The 23,655-nt window shown below is 42.4% G+C and overlaps 1 protein-coding gene across 1 annotated transcript in view; it reads right to left on the bottom strand.

The window, feature by feature from the left end:
• Positions 1-3,104, bottom strand: part of CHSY3 (chondroitin sulfate synthase 3) — a 139,168-nt gene extending 136,064 nt beyond the window's left edge. The window contains exons 1-2 of the mRNA XM_051777421.1: positions 2,176-3,104; positions 389-672 (exon numbers count right to left, since the gene is read on the bottom strand). Of these exons, the coding sequence (XP_051633381.1) occupies positions 389-672; positions 2,176-2,887 (996 nt within the window). The 5' untranslated portion in view covers positions 2,888-3,104. The remainder of the gene's footprint in view (positions 1-388; positions 673-2,175) is intronic.
• Between the last annotated feature and the right edge of the window lie 20,551 nt (positions 3,105-23,655).

Here is a 23,655-nt window from a genome sequence, read left to right on the forward strand (position 1 = left end):
ACAGATATGCCACGTGCTTATCCAAACTCAAGTTCTTAGAAAGATCCAACCTGAACAACATTCATCAAATACAGCAGCTCCCTGTCAAGGATTATATGTAGAAACTCTGAAGGTAATGCTCTAGCAACTTACAGCATACCAATGCTTAAACATGGTTGCAACAAGTGTCACCAATGAAAACAGAAAGACACAAGTAGAAATAAACATGCTAACAGCAACATGCTGTGAGTATTTCCCTCTCTTTTTTCCTTACAGCCCGCAGCTCACATTCCGCTGCACGCATCAAAACTGAATTATGGTGGAAAGAGATTGTGGATAGAGCCACTCATGTTGCAAGGTATAAAGCTCTGCCAACAAACAGCACATTGGGATTCCCACCATCACTTACCTCGTACGACCAAACGCACTGCGTTCCTCCGAACCTTCGGACACACCTGCCCACCTCCACGTCCTCGTGGGTAGTGTACATTTCTCGAAGGCATTCACCTATATGTGGCACCATCCTCCTGAGAACCTCCCGACTGAAGATCATTCCTGGCCCTCCCATGCAGAAATTCTCCCCAGGCTCCAGCCCAAGTTTTCCGAGTTCTTCAATATTACCCAGACCAGTCTGTCCCAAATACAGAGGTTTACTGCTGTTCAGTGAGCGAAGAAACTCCTCCAATTTTTCACCTGAAAAAAAATTACTGTTATTTCTCTGACTTCTCTGCCAGCCACCTCTTTTCCTGTAGTTCAAACTTTTGCAAAAATATAATAGGCACCTGAGACTGTCACAGGAAATCTCCTCTAAAGTAGAATCCTACACCTAATTGAAAATATCCTTGGACAAGTTTACCTTTTTTGTTTGTTTGTTTTAATTAACATTACAATGACATTTTCCTTCAGCCAAAAGTCAGAATACGACCAAAATTAAATTTAACCAGTAAAGTTTGCTCTGTTCAACCAATACTGATGGAAAGCACTTACTTTCTAGTTTAAAACTCTCTCCAAAGTCAGACAATTTGGACAATATGGTTCCAGGTTGCTTCCAATCTGCTTCCAGGGAAGCAGAGCAAACAAATTAACCAAGGAAAACACATTTAATTATAGACTAATTGTCAGAAAAAAAAGTAAAGCTCAAGTCCCTTTCAAATTATTTCCAGAGCTACAATGTTTACACTCTTTTCTGTCAACCCCCTTGCCTAGTTCTTTTAAAAAATTCTGATTTCATGTTTGCTTGAAATGGAAAGTTTCTGGATAGGTTTAACTCAGTACTGTGTAACCAGTTAAAGGCAGGTTCATTATAACTTCGAAATGAGCCCAAAGAAAACACTGACAACTTTACATCTGCAGCTGAATATACACACATATATACAAGTGCATATGTTCCAATATTTGACAGGTGATAGATAACTGATGAGCGAGCATATTAACTGACTCAAAATCAAAAGACAAACTGGGAAGGCTATAGGTACCTTCAGTGAACTTAAAACAGTGTAAGCAACCAAGCTCGCAACCTAGGTTTATTTACGCTTACAACTCCAGCTTCTCTTTCCTGAGCGCGGGACGCGACACGAATAACGGCACAGCGACAGGCGCAGACCAAAAGGAAGGTGCGGAGCATCATGTCCTAAAGGTGCTAAGGAACTCGCACGGGAGCAGGGATGGTGCTGTCCGGGGACACGCGCTGCACTGAACAGCAGCTTCACCCGCGGCAGCCGCGTTCGCTCAGCCCAGGGTCGGGGCAAGCGGGTGACAGCAGCATCGCTCCCGAGGAGTCCCGCGGGTGACAGCAGCATCGCTCCCGAGGAGTCCCGCACGGACTCCGCCGGGGGAGCCGGGACGAGGCGGCACCAAGAGACACACACCTCGCGGTCGGGCCGCGACCGCGGGGGCCGCAGCACCGGGACCCCACGCCCACCCACGGGAGCGCTCACCGCGCCCGGCGCGGTACAACCCGCAGCCTCTGCTCCCCGCACGTCGGGGTTCCCTCAGGGACCGCAGCGGCTCTCCATGGCCCGCACGGTGGGGCTGGAAGCAAACGCCGCCGGGCCGGGGGCAGGTCGAGATACCCCATGCGCTCCCCGTCCCAGACGAAAAGCGACACTGCCCTCCGCCCACCACGGGACCCCGCCGCGCTCCCAGATAACGTTCCCTGCTCCCCTGCCTCCCGCCGGCGGGCCGCGCCCCGGTCACCTTTAATGTATACGTCGTCGTCCGCCCGCATGAACCACTCGTACTTGTCCAGGTAGTGGTCGTGCATGTACTTGATCATCATGAAGGACTTCTTCTGCGGCGGGTAAGAGTCGTCCACGCCGGGCAGGGCGACGACAGGCAGCGGGGGTAGCCCGGGGGGCGCGGCGGAGCCCTGGCTGGAGAAGAACTCCACGCGGCCCGGCACCGAGGGCGCCCACGTCCGCTGCGCCGCCACCGCCCGGCTGCCCAGGTACTTCTGGGCCGTCATCACCCCCACGTAGAGGAAGTTGCGGGGCTTGGCGCAGCCCGGGGCACCCCCCCAGTCCCCGCTGCCGTTGTGGCTGCCGCCTGGCCGACCGCTCCGCTTCTCGCCGCCTTCCTCCTCCTCCTCCGGCTCCCCTTCCCCGCCAGCAGCGGGGCTGGACACCGTGCCCTCCGCCGCCGCCGGCGGCAGCTCCCAGGGGCTGCTCCTGAAACTCGTGCCGCCCAGCACCGCCGGTGCCTCCGGCGGCGCCTGCTGCCCGCCCGCCGCCGCGCCCCGCGCTGCCCCCGGCCCCAACGCGCGGCCGTAGTAGGAGCAGAGGCTGGTGCCGCGCCGCTTCTTCTCGCTGAGCTCGGCCACTCGCGGGGCGATGAGCCAGGAAGCGGCGGTGAAGCCCAGCACCAGCCCCAGCACCACGCTCAGCCAGGGTCTCCGGGATCGCGCTGCCATGTCGCGGGCGGGGCGGCTCCCGGAGCGCCGCTACCGCCGCCGGCGTCCCGCTTGGAAGCGACCCCCGTCCCGCGGCGGCCCCAGGCGCGGCGCCTCCTGCCGCGGCTCCCCGCCCTGCCCCGCCGCGGCGGCCCGGGCGGCTGCGCTGCTCCCGAGTCAAACTTCTCCGGGCGGGAAGGCGGCGGAGCGCGAGCGGCGGCGCCTCCGCTCCGCTGGCACCTCGCCCCCGGCGGCGCCTGGTCCCTCCCCGCCCCTCCCACGGCTCAGCCCCCGCCGCACGGCTCCCGGCCCACGCTCCGCGCCCGCCGCCTTCCTCCGCGGCTGCCGAGCGCCTCACCCCGGAGGGCGCCGCCGGTGCCCGAGCCGCGCCGGGGAAGTGGCGGCCGCCGCCGCCGCTCCGGAAGGAAACGATTTTTTTAGGTGCCGCTCGCGGATCCCCCCGCGCCGCGGCCTCGGCCCCCGGTCCGGCCCCGCCGCCCGCCGGCGACCCCTCCGCCCGCTGGGGCCGGGGCGGGGGCGGAGGGCGGGTCGGGGCGGTGGGGTGGCGGTGTCCCCGCCGCCTGGTGCGCTCTGGGTGCCGCGGTGTGTCCCGCTCCCGCTGCCGCAGCGGGGCAGGTCGGGGGCTCATCTGCGGGCGCGGAGCCGCATCGCCCGAGGGCGGCCACGGGCCGGACAGTCGCGCCCGGCCTTCTTCTCCGGAGTGGTGGTCGTGGGAGGCAGGTCCGGGGGGTCGTGTCCGGAGGAGGGAAGCTGTCTCCTCTGCCCCCACTCTGGCCTCTGCTTTCCGCCCCGGACAGTTAACAGCTCCCCAGCGGAGAGCGCCTTGCCCTGTGGCGTGGATTCCCGACCTCAGGGTTACGGCGTTGTCCATAGCCTGGGATGACCGACAGCAGGAATTAAATGACTAGGACACTGTTCCTATAGGAACAGCTGTAATTTTGAAGTTTAAGGTTGCTTGCCTATCCTCCATATTTATATGCATCCCTTATTTAATTGTGCAAGATGCCCATCTCCAGTGAAAGCCATAAACTGCTCATCACGTCCATTTGTTGTTTCACTTAAATACATCCAAGCGACAGAAGATCCAGTAGCGTATATTTAACAGTTTTTCAGCAAAACCACCCATTTTTATAACTAAGTCTATGGCATTGTGTCACTTCATATGACTTTATCAATTGTCAGACACATGTCAAGGTGAGAGGAGGAGTATGGAGGCTGCTTTTGTGTGATGCTAGCAGAAGTACTGGAATAGTGAGAGGAAAACTTCAAGCCGTTTTGGAAAAAGGTATCACTTCGCCCACCTAACAAAGAAAGTCTACTCTGCATAGTCTTTAACTATGAAGAGGTCACCTACTGAAGTAATTTGCAGATTTTCTGTGTGACTGCCACATTCAATGAGCATTTGGTGTGCTCTTCATGGTTTTGGGATGTGCAAGTATCAGGCTCAGTAAACATACTCTGTGGCTTCTCCAGGATTAAGCATCCTTTCCAAAGCAGCCCATCATTAATTTCCTCTCCACATGCACACAGGCTGGTGCATTTATGCCATCAAACAGTAAGGCACTAGGTATTTACTGCAGCTGTCATCACTAAAAACAACAATCCAAGCATTGTGTCTGGACACGTAAACACCACCTGAGATGTTCTGTGAGCAACAAGATAGCAGATCCTGGGTCTGTCTTTACCAAGCTACGAACAGACAATTTGGAAGGATGTCCTCCAGAAAGCCTTTACAATGGCATTGAGAATTATCAGTATTATGAGTGTTTCTGTTTTCCATTTGAGTCTTGCATTTAAAAATACTATCTCTCAGCCCTTCCCCCCAGCTCCTTGCAAACAGCTGGGAATTGATAGGTCCTGGTGAGTCATGTGCAGTACCATCTCCAGTAGTAGGGGCTCCTTTAGACCTGCACAACCCCATCATAATGGTGTCCTAAATTTTCAGACAACTTACTGCTATGGGGTCGCAGAGGTACAATGTATGACGACGCTAAGCCACTTCCATTGCTTATGCATATACTGAAATTACTTCAGTCAGTGTCAACTGTGCTGACTCCTCAGGTCTGACAGTTCTTATTTTTGTCACAGAAAGCGCAGGTAAACCCGTGAGAGGTGACCATAAAGCCCTTTACACGCTTCCAAGATGAAAATGGACCTTAAGGTGTTGTGAGTATCAAAATAGTTTGTAAAGGAATTGAGTATAAGGTGTGTATCTAGATTTATATTTTTAGTTCAATGCTGTACCACTATTTTGATATAACATGGGGAAGTCAGTTGAAGATTTTGTGGGGTTTAATGGACGAAGACACAGAGTGGACCACTTTTATAGGAGCAACGGTGGCATCTAGTGGCTAATAATAACAGTCCTGTACCTGTGTTCAGAATGCCTTTCCAAATCATGTACAGGGCATCTAAAACACCATTCACAATCTCTTCACAGCAGCCATAGGTGGAAAGCACTGACTAAAGCTAGCTTCACTTTAAGTGGGGCTTAGAATAAGCTGTGAATCTGTCTTTGGGCACAGTCTTATATCCTGCTGGTCCCATGCCCTGTGTCGTCTCAAGAAATGACACTTTAACAGTGTAGGTTGATCAGCTGAAACACACATAGCCCAGGAGCACATTAGTGCTGAATAGGGAAAATAAAGCATCCAGTTGAATTCCATAGTCAGAAAGGAACTCACTGAACTATGTTTCCATATTTCATTCAACCTCAGATATCCGACATAAAATAACAGGTCTGCTAGAGTAGTAGGATTTCTTTTCATATTTGTAACCAGCTGCTAAAACTTGCAATTTGTCAAAAAACTGAAGCATGATTATGAAGAGAAATTAATTGCTTCAACTGCATTTGAGCTGTTAATTGAAACAGAACTCCTGACTGTTAATTGTGTTGTTTTGCTCTAAAGAGAGCTTTATAGAATAGTAAGATTCATGGCTAGGCTTCGTGAACGAAGATTTGGGAAGTAAGATTAAATATACACATATAAATAGGTACACATATCAAAAGTCAATAACCATTACACTATTTCTAGATAAAGCAGTTTAGTGACATTCCTGATAAGAGACCATTTAATTAGGATTGTTGGTATGCTGTCTCAGCTTTCTGTATGTGTTTGGTTTATACATGTTGCTACAAAAATCATGTGATGCATGGTTCTGCCAAGGCAGGCTTTAACATATAAATGAACTTTAACATATAATTAGTGGGTTTTGTTTAGATTTTGAGGTATTAAGGACAGGTTAGTTAACTTCAGAGATGAAAAAAAAAAAAAATCAGATTTTTTTTTCTTTTTTAGGCTATCTTGTTAATGTATTGTGTTAATTTTGAAACTACATTTGCAGATGGCTTCAGTTTATGTTGTAGCAGCCACTACAATAAACCCAGGGTCTGTTAGGAAGTTAAGAAAGAATCATTGCAATGAATGTCATTTTCAAAGCAAAAAAAAGCCTTAAAAAAGTGGTGACAAATGGACCTGCTTGATGCAAAAAAGGGGAAACTTAAGACTGGAATATTGATTATTGAAAGGACAGGAGCTATTGCTACCAGACAAATCTGAAAATTTTACAGTAGTCTTTGAAGCCAAACCAAAAGTTCTTTCACTGCTTTTTCACTTTTATTCTTTAAAATATCACCTTGAATAAGTCTGAATAGCTCCCTTTTAGGTGTGTTAAAGAAAATTTATAGCATTTGGCTCTAAGTGAAAGACAATAATATGCCTACACCACACAAATGGCTCACAACTGACTTAGCACAGCCACCTGCAAAAGATAAAGACATTTCAACTGTCTTTGTAGAGCAAACTTTTAGGAACTCTGAGATTGAAATTTCCCTTGAGCACTCAGTTTTATTATGGAAGCATATACACATCACTTGGAGAGCAGCAGCTGCGACTGACAACTGTCTTTTAAGGTTTTTGTAACCGTATATTTGTTCATTGATATACCTGGGTAATCATATGCATTAGTGGCATTTTGACTAGGAAATAGTTTTATTGTCTTTATTTTTTTTTATTTTTATATACTAAAACTCCACAGTGCTTATGGCTGAATTTGATCTTTTTACGTTGTGCTTGTATTATTCCAGCATCTGACTATAGCCATTTGCATTTCTAGGTACAGTTTTATTTTGGAAGGTAATTATGTGGCCAATCTCTTAACCCTCAAATGAATATTATTAAAGCCTTTTCTGTTGATTTTTCTAGGCATGGGGCCCAGGCAGATCTTGGATAAGTATAGCCCTTTCTTTCAAGAGAGAGAAGTTGAGAGGATGAGAATATATCCTTTGTATGTTCCCTCACATTCACAGACTTATGGTCTTACCACCATTTCCTTGCAGAAAAATGACAGCTACTGAAGCAGGAGGTCAACTGTAATATCTTGCTCCTTCACTACTGTCCACAGAGCCATTTCTGATGCTCATGGACTTGGTCCTATTCCAGACTGAGATCAAGGAAGTGCAATAGGCATTACTGAAAATAAGACCTTTATATCTTGTAGAATTATACATAGTTCTGAAAATCCATCAGTAACTCAAATTTTAGATTGAAGGTGATTTTGCAGCATCAACTGTTACCAAACCCAGCTTTTATTTGTGAAAACAAACAAACAAACAAACAAACAAACCAAACCAACAATCAAAAAACAAGAACAAAAAAACCCAAACAAAAAACCCCCACAACGTGGAACTCCATACTCCTGTAATTTATTGTTGGTTTAAAACCAAATTGAAATAGTATATGGGATAGATTGGGCTATGAAATCCATGCTTAGGAAAATCCTTTCAGATTTAACACTTGCTCCGTTATTTATGAAAAATTATTACACTAAAGCTTACACAGGCAATTCATATGTAAATTTCATTTAACCTGCTTTATTTTGCTCCTCTTTCAAACTGTTTATCTTGTCTGTATTTTGTAGTTGTTTTCCCTCTCGTCTTGGAATACAAATAAATGAGACTAAATCACTCTCTTTTATGAATAGGAGACATCCATACATAGCTCCCACCTCTGTGTGGGATACATTAAGCGATCCTATGTGATGGACAGCAGTGTTTACTCTCTTCCTCCTCAGGTGACACAATAGCCATTGACTTGTATGGAAGACATAGTCTCAAGTGGCTTAAATGGGTTTGTCTTAACATTTTTGTCACACTTTTTTGCCTACTAGTGGCAGACATAAGGATGAAGCAAGCAATTTGTGCCATCTGAAAGAAAGTCGGCAGTGTCTTACATCTCCATATGCACTTAGACAGAAAGCCATATACATCAATCCTGGTAAAGAGACAGCTACTACTGTAAGGAGCACAGCAGAAAATACCTCTTTTAAAGACCTCAGAAGAAACACTTAGTTCTCAAAGTACTCTGAGAACAGCCTGTATGGAGGAATATCAAGACTGGAAGTAAAAACCTTCCTTGCTTAACGTAACTTCCCTAAAACATCTGCAGTAGGAAAATAAACTGTATAATGCTTTCTTTCAAAATTGTAAAATATGTTCTTAAGACTGAAAGAGTTTTTGTTGTAGTACCAAAGGTAACACCACCATTTGATCAACCTGGCCACGAGAAGTCTTTTTGTTTTTTCTTTTTTCCCCCTCTTGGAAAGAAGGTAAAATATAAAGTTAATGTCTAACAGCAATGGACATACCCTCTGTACATTAGTGTTTAATCTACAGGCTGCAGCAATGCACACAAGGAAGCCATGTGACATATACTTTGTTGTGCTGTTTTGTGAAGGCAGAGGGCACTGCTTTGAGAAGTGGATGCTAAAAACTCTGAAGGTTGTTCAAGCCTTTTGAAAAGAAAAATCTGTCAGAGTAAATAAAAATTTAATCTAAGTAAAAAAATAAAACAATCCACTTAGAAGAATACCCTAGAAAGGAAACAGTAGGATGTCTACAGAGGTGAGCAGCTCTCCCAGAGGAAGAACTGAATAATTATCTTTCATTATAAATCAACCAAAACAAAAGTGATAATAGACATATACAGGTCCCCTCCTCCAACATTTAGTGTCACTGAACCATGTGACATCTTAAAAGGAAAAATTAAAAGGACAGAACAGTGAGGCCAGAAGTCTGATCCTACCATGTTGTTTTCATGTATTTATGCAATCCTTTTTTTTAAGAACTGTTGAAGAAGATATAAACACACTGATAACAAACTGAACTTTTTTTTTCCAAATTTGCTAGGAATGTTACTCAAATGTGACTTTTACTCAGACTTGGTACCAAAGTCACCTAATAGAATATCCTTCTAGTCTGTGACTTGAAATGTCTGTATGAAGGACAAATAATGATACTTAAAAGACTCACCATCTTCATTAAAAATTGCAATAACATTGTTTTGCAATTGTTATTTAAAACTAGGAAAAAAAATTCATTTGTAATATTGTGTCAGTTTTCCCTCCTGAATCTAGAGATGAATTTTCAAAGTTTGAATTAAGAACGTAAAGAATTGTGCTGTAAAATTAAGAGAGAAAAATATCAAGAATTTTAATTAGAATCCACTTTTTCAGTCTTTCAGTATTCTTCTTTTTAGAATTTACTTAGAAGCAGTCCCATTGAATTTGTAGGATTTTGAATGTGTCAGCTTCTAGTTCTTATTACTAGCTGAGTGTATTAGCAATCATACTAAGATTCCTAAAAAGCTAGATGAGAGCTAAGCGTTATGAGCTTATTTTTCCTGAGAAGTTTAATATGTTGTCTGCCGTAGCTAATCACTCACAGGATTAGAAAGCCTGTCAGGAGAGTTTAAACACACCATGGATAAACTATTACATTCCCATCGAAGACACTGGAAAGCTTCTTATTGATTTCAATAAAGCCTTGGACTGGGCCTGAAAATTTGCTTATGCCTTAAGACCTTCCTTATGCTTTCTTAATTTGAATGCAGGTTGGCTCTTTTACAGCCACACTGGGGGGCTGATTAGATACTAGTTGAGGAAAAATACACATGCACAATATGAAGAGTAGCTGTGCCACCTTGTGAAACAACACCATAGTTGCAGTCTGATGGTTTCTGGCAGCATTTCATTATAATTCAAACCAGCACACAATATCTTAGGGACAAAGTTGTTATTATTACACCATTTTATTTAATACTTTTTTTTAGAAAAATACTTTTAAAGAAGCTGCTTCTCTACTTGCTTTCTGATTTATTTGCTGAAAATTCTAGGACAGTTTTGAAAACATTATCTTTTGCCTGCTCATTTCCCGCTGTATGTACCTGGAATACATTGTGTGAAGAGTGGACAGCTCTGGGTAGCAGAAGATTTTTCCAAAGTAATTGTATTTTTGGCAAAATCAATACTCACTTTGTATAAAGTGTCTTGTTCAGAGAACGTAGAATTTTTAGGGGAAAACACAAACAAACAAACAAACAAACAAATATTCTAAGAGGCATAAGGAGTTTTCTAAGGAAAAGGTTAGATTGTGTAATTTATCTTTTTATAATTGCATTCAAGAATTAAAAAAAAACACACGTAAAGCAATTTAAAAAATCTCTTTTTTATTTAAAAGATACAATGTTTCTGTGAATAAAAATATGTGCATGAAAGGTCAATCATGAAATCAATTCAACAAGGAAACAGTTGTTCTCTGTTGAAAAGACATCATATAAAATATGTACATCACGATTTTTACTAACATTGTTTACCTATAATATGAATAGGAGACTGGACTAGTAATGTTTGAAACCTTCATTTAGCGGAAGAGAACCCAACACTTGAAGAAAGAAGCATCCCACATTTCCATTGCATCATTTCATTTGTGGCATATTTTGGCTACTCCTTTACCCAGTACATTGTGGCCCAAATTCAGGAGAATATATTCTTTTTAGCATGGAAGCTGTACTAACAGAACTAGGACATTAGAGAATCAAAAAACAAAAAATATAGAAGGTTTATTTTGTGCATAAAATTAAGAAGATAACTCAAACTTTTGCATTAGAAGGCTATATTGTTTGATAATGTAAGAGGTGTTACAAAGTAAAAGTACTGGTTTACATTTAAATGCACTGGCTCCAAATCACTAATATGGGTATTAAGGTTGTTATGATTACGGAAATAATGTGCCTGCAATTATGTCCATTTTTTTAATAAGAAAGTTAATAATTTTCTTATGCCTAAACACATTTAAAAGTAGCTCAAAATATAGTTTACCAGTTGAATGGTAAACTATAGACTTAAAAGTGGCTACAGTGAAGAGAGAAATGAAATTCAGTTTGTGAATCATGCATTTAGCAACTTAACATTCTCAGAGCAATGGCATCAAGCATGAGGTCTGGCAAATTTGCTTTGCAGAATCCCACTGATTACATGGCTACTTGTACTTTATGCAACATTTGTGAGAGAAAAGTTTGCTTATTGGGGAACTGCTGTTAACAGCACTGATGAACATCAGCATGTAACAAACTGCAGAAAATATCCAGGACTCAGAACAGTTCATCAATTTAGCTTGTGGCCTCGAGGTGAGAGTGCAGAAAGTTTACGGATTTACATGATGCAAGTTTCAAAGAGATATCTTCTCATAAGTAACCTGAAATTTCAGATGATCATAAGACAAATATGGATGATTTCCTCTGATGATAAAATAAGCTTATCTGTCTCGCTTTCTATTCTGTTATCTATGGCTGTTTCCAGGAACTGTATCTATGCAAAACCTCAGTTAAAGCAAAAAGGCTTTGGATTTCAAAGGCAGTCTAGTTAGTCAGCCTTCTGTCCTGCATAGGAACCCATCCTTCCAGGCTGGAAGATGCAAGGTTTATGACAGTAGGCTGATCCTGATGGATTTTCATTTTGTTTATGCTAGGGAACACATATGCCATGTGGTATCTTAAGCCTCCAAGCTGCTAGGGTAGATGTGGTACCCATACTGAGAGGGGGCTGCAAAGATCTGCTGGGTGCTCTGTGGACAAAGGCATGAAAGTTCCCCTGGGGCAAGAAGGATAAATGTTGATTCCCCTTGATTCACACACCAACAGGCCAAGAAATTCCTCAAATAGTATATTCCACCACTTCCACCCTGTAGACTTTTCCAGATGGTGGGAAAAGGACACTACAGGAGTGATACAGAGGGATACCATCTGACCACCCAAAAGCAACAGCCCTTCAGAATCCTGCAGGAAGGGTTGCACTGCTCGTTTTGCTTGGACTAGTAAGACTGATTGCAGTGGCCACCAAAGCTTACCCTCCATCATTTTTTCTGTCTCATTTTATTCAAGTAATCACCATTAGGAATTTTAAGACTGGAGCTTTTATTTGTCAGCTAACAAATTATTTTCTCTTAAGAGTATTTAAAATGGATTTCAGCTATTCAGCAGCAAGTGCGATATAAAACCATATCCGATAAACTATGCCCTGTCATTTTCAACATTTAGTTTTCTGTCACGGTAAGAAAGGTGATTAACATGCTAAAACAGTTGATATTTGGTAAATATAAGTATTTTTTTGTAGACCAGTTGAGCACGTATCAAGATCTCTGCTCCTACCTTGAGAGTAGCATTCCCCAAGCAGCATAAGGCTGCAGAGCTTATTTGCTGGAGAAGGGCATTTTTTAGAGATCAGCCTCCTTATTCTGATGTGAAGGTACAGATCTGAACTCTTCTCATCCTCTTGTCTTTTCCCAAAGTGTGATTGCTTGAGCAGAGGGTAATCAAAGCATTCCTTATCTGTCACTAGCAAGGTCGGGCAAGAAATTACTGATTTCACTGAAGACTTAAAATTTGCCATTCTCTCCCCTTTATTTAGCTTCACTCTTTTAATCCTCGGACAGGGGAAAGAGTCATATTATCACCTTCAGTGCACTCCATGATTCATCTCTTCTGTTTTCAGGGTTCTATTTGAAAGCCTTTTCACACTGAAGAGTGGTGCTCAGCATGCTGCTTTATGCTTAAACACTAGCTGACAGATCCTACACAAGGAAAAGTGTTTCCTTTTCAAAGCCTCCTTTTCAATGAAGCTGACATTAGCATGGGGGCATATTCTTAGAAGAGAGCCCACCATTGGCATCAGTTTTCAGCAGTGATACATTACAAAAAGGACAGGCATGAATAAGCTCAAACACTGCCATGTAAAAATCCCTTAGGATTCAAAGGGAGCAAAGAAGTGGTTCCTCAAAGAAACAATGCTAAGGATGAGAAAAAGAAATTCCTGTTGCTGCATTTCCAGTGCAATAACTGACCAACCTGACTTAATTGTATTTTAGTGCCTTAAAGTATGCAGAAAGTGAAAAATAAGCAAAATTACTGAAGATAAGGATGAAAATGTCATAAAGCATACAGGGAAAAAAACAGTGCAAGATAAAAGCAGGTATCAGAGGTAATAAGATCTTCTTCTGTAGGCACACAGAAAGTATGTATCAGAAAAGCAATGATGCTGAGTAGGTCAGAGGGCAGATATGTGAGCACTCATAAAATCTTTCCTTTAAAACCCCTTCATACTTACATTTTCCATCAATTTTAACTGAGGAACCTACCTCTGAACTAGTTGATAACACAGACTGTGTCAGCACCAAACACATAAGGATTCAGTTTAGAATAACGAAGGAAAGTACCAAAGAGAACCTTAAGGAAATTTAGGTGTGGCTAAGGTAGTTTTAAACTGCAAAACTTCAGTTAGGGTGCTTGGAGAACTGGGTTGCAGCTGTAAGGCCAGAAGTCAGAATAGCAAGTTTGGTGAGGCTCTAAGAGAACAAAACAGGACCAGTATTAAACTGCTTTAAACTTCAGTTTTTTAAAACTGATCCATTTGCCTAAGTATGGCTTCCAGGCAGAACTACCTGAAGCACATTCACCAATTTTTATTATGCAAAAGCATAACAAGAGCTGAAAGTGGAAAGTTCTCCTGAGTGTGCGGCTCTCCTGAGCACAGGAGGCTACGCTTGGCCCATGTCTATTTGGTTTTGACAATAAAAACATGTCCCAAAATGTCCACAACTGGAAGGGACCCATCAGATCATCAAGTACAACTCCAGGTCCTGCGCAGGACACCCCAAGAGTCACACCATGTGCCTGAGAGTATTGTCCAAACACTTCTTGAACTCTGTCAGCCTTGGGGCTGTGCCCACTGCCCTGGGGAGCCTGTTCAGTGCCCAACCACCCTCTGGGGGAAGAACCTTTTTCTAATATCCAACCTAAACCTCCCCTGACACAGTTTCAGGCCATTCCCAGGGATCCTGTCACTGGTCACCACAGAGCAGAGATCAGTGCCTGCCCCTCCTCTTCCCCTTGTGAGGAAGCTGTAACTGCAGTGAGGTTTCCCTTCAATATCTTCTTCTCCAGCTGAACAGACCAAGTGCCCTCAGTCACTTCTCATAAAGCTTCCCCTCCAAACCCTTCACCATCCTCGTTGCCTCCTTTGGACACTCTCTGACAGCTTAATATCTCTTCATACCAAAAGAAAAGTTTAATTTACAGTAACAAAGTTAAGCTACTTTGTTGAAGGGGGTTCTTTGGTGATTTTTTCAATATAAAGAGTGGAGAGAGAAAATCAAAGATCAGCTCTCTAAAATTAGAGGTTACATTCTTCTTCCTGGTTCTTCTGTTATTTCTACCATGAATAAAAGCATCAAATTAATCTGTGAAGAAAAACTTAAGTATTTAAGAAACTTTAAGGAACTATGTATTACAACAGTAATCGCACATACGTTCCTTGGTTTGATGCCAGTTTTTTCAACAAGGGAATAGCTGTTTGCTGAAGACTTCACTTTTATTTTAACATAAATTGTCATCTGAGAATTCTAGCTGTAGGTGGAGAAATCACAATAAGTAGAAAGGAAATTTACATCATCAAAAAGTACTTTTATAATAGGGCTTACTGACTTGTTTGGTGTGTTAATATTCTCTGGAAGAAAATAAGTGTTTGTAAATTGGACCCCAATCCTGCAATTATAACGCATAGCAGTTACGGTTGATTACCTTACAAAACCAGCTTGTATATTCTTAACTTTTATATTTCTTTCTTTCCTTTTCATCTGAAACTCCAGGAGGAGTTAGAAGACAGAACAAGGCTGTAAAGCAAAAAAATAGAAATGTCTAAGTTTTGTGCAAATTCTACCAGCATAATTTAAATATAACAAAATCCTTGTTTATGAGCACAATGTTGAATTACTGAGAACTTTCTTCACTTTCTTTTTCTGGAATGGATAGTAAGTAATTTTTTTGCTTTAACATTACCACATGCATGAAATTATATGTGCAAGATGAGTCAAAATTATTCACCTCTTTAGAGAATGTAAGGAGAAATATGATAAAATTATTTTATGATAAAAAACAGCTACCAGTTTTTTTGTCAGAAGCAGCATGGTGGTAATTAAGGCAGCGTCTCTGTGCCAGGCAGCTCTCAGCTGCCCGTGTTCCTCAGGAGGAGGATCCCCTCACTCAGGAACTGGGTGAGGATTTAGCCACCAACTCCCAAGGAGTTCCCAGCTTCCCACTTCTCAAAGTGACCCAAGACTGTTACTTAACAGCACTTGTTCACCTGCGTCCTGCCCCTGGGAACATCGTGTTTCAGAGTCTATTCTGTTTTCATCAGTCTTTACTCATTTATTTTGAAGTCTGTTTACTTAACACCATAATGGCCGCTTCTTGAGGTCTCTGGCCCTAACACAAAGCATGACCCTTTGATGTAGCTGCTGGAATGACACTGGTTGAGGCAGATCAACGTGCCCAGCCGCTAGAAAATATTGCGTTGCCTATTGGTGTAAATACGGCGCACATGAAAAACGTGTCAGAGGGAGCTGCAAAAATATACTGCATGATTTTGAAGCTGAAATGTGCTTGCCAAACTTGTGTACTGTCCACGTGCAGCATGAGTGCAAACTGGCTGGTGCCAGAAGCAAAGCTGTGGATGTAGCTGGCCCCGTAAACTTGAACTTCGGCGGATAACCCAATAGGCTGTTGGCATACAGAGATATAACCAGGATGGATCAGTACCAGGATGGATCAGCAAGAACTAGCCTTGTGTCAGAAAAGAAACTTGAGAGGAATCCCATAACTATACTGGAAAAGGAGGATTTGTGAGACAACACCGCTGCTGATGTTACGAAGAACAACTTTCCAGGCATCCTGACATCCTTTCTGAACATCAGGTATGAAAAGAAAGATTTGAAAAATCATAAACCACTGTATATTTTTATGAGGAGAACATTATTCTGATTTGTGAGCAAGTTTTATCAAGTTTTAAAGGCATAGCTGGAAGCACATCTCCTAATAGAGGGGAAAAACAAAGAGTAGGCAGAAAAAGCCTCCAGGACTTTAGTATTTTTGATTAAGTTTGGTGTACTGTACTATTAGTGACAGAATTTAGCTCTTTGTAGAACTTTATAATGGATGCCTTCTTCATCATCTCATTGATCAACAGCTTCCTCAAATCAATTCTGCTGAAATCATCAGTAACAGCTTATTCTTCAATACTTCATAAGCACGTAGCAGCAGTTCCCTTAATTACTAGGTTTGAAACTGATTTTGAAATCTAAGTAACTCCTAATAATTCACAGAAATACATGTAATTTTGCTTTTGCTGAATTTGCACTGTTTCTCACCCTTATGGTCCACATCACCATCCTGAACGACAAAGGCAAAATGGATTAAGAAAATAACAGCAAAAAGAAGTTTTATTTTCAGCAAGCATTCATCCTCCAGTCATAACATGTTAAAACATTCACGGGTGAGAAAGTGAGGGGGACCTTTTTTGTTGTTTAAGAGACAGTGTGCCATGTCCGGAGTGAACTGATGCCACTAGAAGTTTCAGTGGGAGGCAGCAGAGATGGCCAACACTGCCTGCCTGGTTTCCCCCAGCTGCAGGGCTCCCCAGGCAGCCAGTACAACCTGCTGAGCTGTTGCAGCATCCAGCTCCTTGTCTGAGCTGTCCGTGTGACAGGCAGGGTGCCCACACCCCTGTGTGCCCTCGGTAGGTCCAACTCTCAGCTGCATGAGAAATTCAGCATTACAGACCTCTGAATAATTCAGGATTCATTTCCATCTGCCAGTGAGTTACACAGCACATCTCAAAAAGCCACTTCCTCACATCCATAACAAGCAAACTGAAATCATGCAGTGGTCCCTGGCTGGCACTCTAGTTGTTTTCCCTTGCTGTTTGCTAACCAGCCTTCCCCAAAGGAGGAGTAATAGCATTAGTTACCAATAAGTAACAAGAGACTAATGCCACCTGTTTCATAAGCACTATTCTCTGGGTCTTGTCCATCTTGGTATACCCTAACTATTGTTTAAGAACTGCTTGAGTAAAACCGTTCTTGACGCTGCAGATTTTTGCATTGGATGTCAGAAAAAACACTTGACATGTTCTTTTTAGAAGGCAATGGCTTCACAGGGCCAATGTTTCTTTCAAGTGTATACACACACACACAAGTGTCTCTGTATCATACATTCATATGTATTCATACATTCACATACCTACATGTAGACATATACATATATACATCCATGAACTTCACTGGAAAATGCACTTTAACCTGGGTAGTCAAGACACTTGTTCTAGGTGGCAGTGAAGGCAAAGCTTGTCCCTAAATCTGCTACTGGACAAAACAGTTACGTGACTTGAATAAGCCAGTCATTCTAAATGAAAAAAAATCACTTCTAAAACAAAAACCCAAAGCCAAAAAAAATAAAAATAATTAAAACAAAACAAAACAAAAAAAAAAAAAAAAAAAATTGAAAATGCACTGAAAATGAACAGCATGCCTAGAGCCAGAGGTGTACATGACTAAGCCTCCAAGAAATGTCACAGGTGTCAGACAAAGGGAAAGGTCGATCGTAGTTCCCCACTGCCAGGATGCAGAGAGAGGAAGGCCAGGCACATTGGCAGCATCAAACTGTCCCATCACCACAACTGTTCTGTCCAATCTCAGGGGCACAGGGAATACTATATGATAATGGAAGGAGATCTCACTCAGAATGGAAGCAGGTTTTTTGGTGGTAGAGTTGCCTTCTGAAAACAAGGTGACTGACTCCTTGCTTGTCATAGGGGTTTGGACAGAGCACGGGGGAAAGTATGTAACTAACACACATACCATTAAATGGAGTCAGTAAGGTAAAATTCAATGGACATCACTATATAGATCCTACCATCAAATACCTTTATTTTTCTTTATCAAAAAACACCCAAAGAAACCAATTTCTGACTTCAAGGTCGGACACGCATTTAGGTCCTTAGCGAATTCTTCTCTCCCCCTGCAGTTTGCAGTGCATTTGCAACATTTATTTCCACACAACATTACTGCTGTATACCCTAGGTTGTACTCATTTGTTTTCCATTGCCTTGGGATTTGACAACTTGCCAATTTAACTCATTGGCTTCCAGGCTGCAAACAGTACCCCTATTCCATGTGTTAGGAGAGCCCATTTTGCTCTAGCTTTGAGCTTTGCATAATCTTATACTTTCAACCTAATTACTTCTAATGTTTAATATTTTTACCCACATGTACAATGCCAGAGCTACTGTTGATTTAGCTCACTCAATTCTAAATGCCTTGCCCAGGATTTATTCTTTCCACATTTCAACCAGGAATAAAGCCTAATTTACTGTCATAGCAGCCTCTTTACCCTCAGCTTAATCTTAACAAATTTAGAGTTTTCCCACTCCATTTCTCATTATTTTATTTTTTAATTGTCTCTGTACGCTGTGCTATATGGTAACTTAATATTGCAGGCATGTCATAAGTGTTTATGGGGTGCAATGAAGATGCAATAACTTGTTGGACCTTTAGAGCAATACAGACCATTTCAGACAAAACAGAGCTTCCTGATTCCTTACTTGAATTTTTCCGCCACATACCTAACACAAATGGTTCTGAAGTTCAATCTTAAAACACAGTTAATCTTAAAACACCGACATTAAAAAAACAAATCCCTTTTGGCCCCTGACTATGTAAATTACATGCTAGTTTACTAATATTGGTTCAACTCACATCTCCATGAGCTGAGACAATGTTTATAGCCTTGCTCATTCAACAGAAAGAGAACTAATGCAAATTTAAAGATTGAAGGTCCTGTGCTTATTTTAGTCTAACAGCTACTTTTATAAGCCAGTCTTTCCCTTAGCAATATACCACTAACAGGACTAGTCACACACAGAACATTATTCACTTACAGTTTCTCTATCCAGATTGTCTGATATCCAAAGCAGTTTCAAAATGTTATCATACAGTTCAATAAACAAAAAAGCCTAAGAGTGCGAAAAAGAGAAATCAGACTTAGAACAAAAGCAAACATCTCCCACAACAAAACCATTCTCTGTTATTTTCACTATCTTTATCCCTTCCCTTTCTGAGGAAGTGCCAAGTTATTAAAAAGAGAGACTCAAACAGTGGAATTAAAAATACTACTTCAGTGTGCACACTTGTATGTGTGTTTTCAGTATTAAGCTGTGCCTAGAGAGAAGAAGCTTTAAAGGCCAAACAGGCACACCACTCACAAGTATTAAAAACCTAATCTGAAGTCTACCAAATCTGAAGCAAATAAGCCTGATACCCAGTAGATCCTCTGCTGTGTGTTGAGCAATAACTGTGCTGTCATAAAACTCTCTGACTTACACCTTACCTCTACTCTGCTTCCTCCAACAAGACTAACCTTACCACAAGCAACGAGAATTCCCACAGATGAACCCACTTACAGCTAGAAGAGTTTCAATTTACTGCACCAGCTGCAGCAAATTGATTTGTGAGCTGACAAAAAGAGCACAATCAGCACAGAGCAAAGCCCAGAGGGAAACAACCCTTCTGCAGAAAGGCTGGTTCATGTGCTGGGTTGTCTGTGAAGCTAAATACGCAGGTGGAAAAAATAACACACATCAACTTAGGATCTGTGTGTTCTCGTGAAAATAATATAGCATGTCATGCTGCTATGAATTAACTAGTCCCCCCTCTCAACCCAAAAGCTGCCTGCCAACTGGTTTCAGTAATGCACTGAAAATATAACTGTGTACAGGATTTTTGTTGCTGGGTTGCATCAATAGAACATAATATATCAGAGGAGAGGGTGTCCAGCATTTTTTTCCACAACCAGATGACACACATTAGGTTTGGTGAGGGAAAAAGAACACTTAACAATATGTAATTCATAACTGAATATGCTGACTGTTGGATTCAGTGTGTCATGATCAGCATCATACCCATATCAGGATCATTGCAACAAGTTTTCAGCTGCAAAGATTCACAAAGTCAGCCTCCACAACTCGGAAGTCTTGACAAGTACTTCTGTCAGGAAGAGGGTTGTCTGTCAGGATGCACCACCACCACTGACCAGACTGGTTGCTCCCAGGGAGAAATCTACTGAAAGGCAGCTGCAAAAGGAAGAAATCACTGTCTAGAGAGGTCTGGTCAAAAGCTGTTTACCTAAACCTGTGTTCACTCAGACTCCACCTCAATTCAAACTTGAACTACATCTGTCCTCCAGGAGAAATCTCCCTGGAATGTGTTTGTGTTTGGAGAGGAGAGGAGGGGAGGAAGGAGAGAATGATCCCACAAATCCCAAATCTTGCAAGTTAAATCTTTTATAGATTCAGGTTCATAGACTTGCAGACAAGAGTTTAATGAAGAAATTTGCGGTTTTGTGCCACTGTTCTGTTTTCTACTTCCAGGCAATGGACTATAAATGGACACAGGCCTGTCAAACTTGACTTACAACTTTGGGTTTGCAGTGCCACCAGGTTTCTGAGAAATGAGTTGAACCATGGCACGTGTCATGTTCCAACAACGAATCCAGGTACCTGCATCTGGATGTAGCAGTGGCCTGAGTCCGAACCGACGTCGTGGGAAGTAGGAGTTGGAACAGAGAAAGCCTGTCAGTGTAAGCAGGAGCTCCCAGACAAAAGAGTCTTTCCTGCATTCATTAATGCATTCCTCCAGAATGCAAATAACCAGGTTATGGCTGTACAGGTGAGGCCACAGCAGAACTGTGAATCCACAGTTCTGGGTTTGTATCCTTCTTTGTCCACGGGGTAAAGCTTTCTACGAAATCCTAAAAAAACCCAACAAACAAACAAACAACCAAAAAAACCCCAAAAAACTAAAAAGCAATTAGGTAGTGCAAAAGGCATTTTTTATTAAGGACCCTATATAGAAGGAAGTGCTGTTGTTAAACAAAAAAGTGTAATCCACCAAAAATACTGGGTGCTGGGTACTTTTAAAATGTATCTTGTGCCACAAAGAGATGACACACCTTGTGTTACACCTGTTGTTGTTATAGCAGGTAACTGCTACTCTAGTTTTTTAAATCTAGGTGCATCTTCTAACCGGTAAAATCACATAAGAAAATAGCTGACAGAAGAATTACATTTACTGTGCTGGATTGCTGTCTGATGCTTAGTTCATCTGACTAGATTCCCCATGAATTTGTGTTTCAGTGAATTATTCAGTTTACAGGAGCATAACCATGATCCTTGGAGTGGATGTCGTAGTTTGATCTGCTTGGAAACATCTCTGAACTAATCAGTGGCACATTCTTCTTGGGTAGAGGAGTTTGTGGCAGACCTTCCTGACCTTTCAGTGATAGATATCAGAGATGTTTAGCATCCACACAGGTTCTGCTATTATGGTTATTCATTCAGCACTCACAGACCGCAATATCATAACTGAAGGAGTAACTTTTGCCTTACTCAGAAAAGTTTGTAATGGATGACAACTCACAATTCATGTTGCATCCTTCTTTTTCAAATCCTGATGTGACCAAAGTGACTTCACTCGTGGCAAACTCAAAAATGTCCCTTTCCCTCTTGTTTTTCTATTATAGATCTCATTTTATGTAATGAGTGCATTAATAGAAAAAAAAAATGAAGCTAGAAACTTAAAACATGTACCCTGCTAAAGCAACAAACCCTGAAAGATCCTTTCCATGGGTCAGCTCTGTACTTTACTGAAGGGGAGTGGTAGCCGTAATTTTCCCAAATTGTGCCTGTTGGAATGCCAGAGCCAAGCAGGAGTTTGTTTTCAGCAATTTTACAGGCCAAAATCAGATAATATGAGAACTCAGCTGCATATTTCTGGACATTTTTGTGATGGGAAAGATACAGCAAAGAAAGAGGAAAGGTGAGAATTTCCTCAACAGAATCTTCTGAGATGCTCTAGTGTTTTGGGAGAGTAGTTGTACTGAAAGTAATTTAAAAAGTTGCTTGGGCAGTTTTGAAAGCTAATCCTTATTTACTGGAGAGAAGAAAGCTTCTAAAATCAATTGTGAAATACAGTAACTTCCAGTGCAATTATAAGTGGGCAGAATCTGCATGAACGAGTACTCTTATTTTCTTCCAGGTTGCTGCTGTGCAGTTTATAAGAGCGAATTCCTGCTATGTGTCACTGAAAATTCCAGTTTTCTGAGTAAAAGGTAGTATTCTACCACAGTTATACCCTTGTCCTACACCTTATTAGTAGGTGCTGGTAAGATACTGACACACCAACTTGGTGTTGTATGTTAAGTTTGTGCTGACTCCAGTAGGAGACTTTGCTGCTACTTGAGCTGATTACCACTGGAATACAAATTTTAAACTTCACCCAGATTTGTTTCTTTTCTGATGCAAATTTGACTACTTTCTTATCTTTGACTACTTTCTCATCTTTAAGCACCTTGCTTAAATCTTACTGAAGTCCAAGTTTCCCTCAGCCTGCAGAAAGGGCCCTGCGGGTCCTGGTCGATGGCAAGTTGAATCTGAGTCAGCAGTGCCCTGACAGCCAGGAGGGCCAACCCTGTCCTGGGGGCATCACAAGACAGTGGAGGGAGGGGATTGTCCTGCTCTGCTCTGACCTGGGGCAGCCTCACACTGAATATTGTGGCAGTTTTGGGCACCACAATATCAGAAAGATATTAAGCTGTTAGAAAGTGTCCAAAAGGAGGCAACGAGGATGGTGAAGGGTTTGGAGAGGAAGCTTTATGAGAAGTGATTGAGAGCACTTGGTCTGTTCAGCTGGAGAAGAGGAGACTGAGGGGAGACCTCATTGCAGTTACAACTTCCTTGTGAGGGAAGAGGAGGGGCAGGCACTGATCTCTGCTCAGTGGTGACCAGAGACAGGACTCCAGGGAATGGCCTGAAACTGTGTCAGGGGAGGTTTAGGTTGGATATTAGAAAAAGGTTCTTCCCCCAGAGTGTGGCTGGACACTGAACAGGCTCCCCAGGGCAATGGTCACAGCACCAAGACTGACAGAGTTCAGGAAGTGTTTGGAAAATAGTCTCAGGCACATGGTGTGAGTCTTGGGGTGTCCTATGCAGGACCAGGAGTTGTACTTGATAATCCTGATGGGTCCCTTCCAACTCGACATATTCTATGATAGACTCCCACAGACCCCCACCTCCCTACAACTTTCTTTCAGGTAGTTGTAGAGAACAAATAAATTCTCCCCAAGCCTCCTTTTCTCACAGTTTTTTAAGCACTTTTGGAATACCCTCAACATTCTGTTCTCCAAGCACCAATCTTGATCCTCGTTTGTTATGAGTGTTAATGTGATGTCTTCAGTCCCTGTCACTAAAGAATTTAAAAAAAAAAAATCTACCAAAAAACCAACAAAAGCAAAAAACACGATAAAAGAGACAACACAAAGCAATCTTACCAACCAAAAAATTAAATTATTTTTCTACAACACACGTAAACTTACACTGCATCAAGTGGTTAAAGAAGGGTTGTCTCCTTAATTGTTTTCAGAGTAAGCACATGGCACAAAGGATCCCGTGGCTCCACCACTCCCCCCTGAAGAGAGGTCTTTGTCTCCCGGTCTGTTGACGCTGGGGTTTTTTTTCCCTCCTCAAAGTATTCAAGTGTTGTTTATTTT

The sequence above is a fragment of the Manacus candei genome, unplaced genomic scaffold (assembly GCF_025592945.1).
Source record: "Manacus candei isolate 608988 ecotype Guabito, Panama unplaced genomic scaffold, ASM2559294v1 h1tg000010l, whole genome shotgun sequence".
Taxonomy (NCBI): Eukaryota; Metazoa; Chordata; class Aves; order Passeriformes; family Pipridae; genus Manacus; species Manacus candei.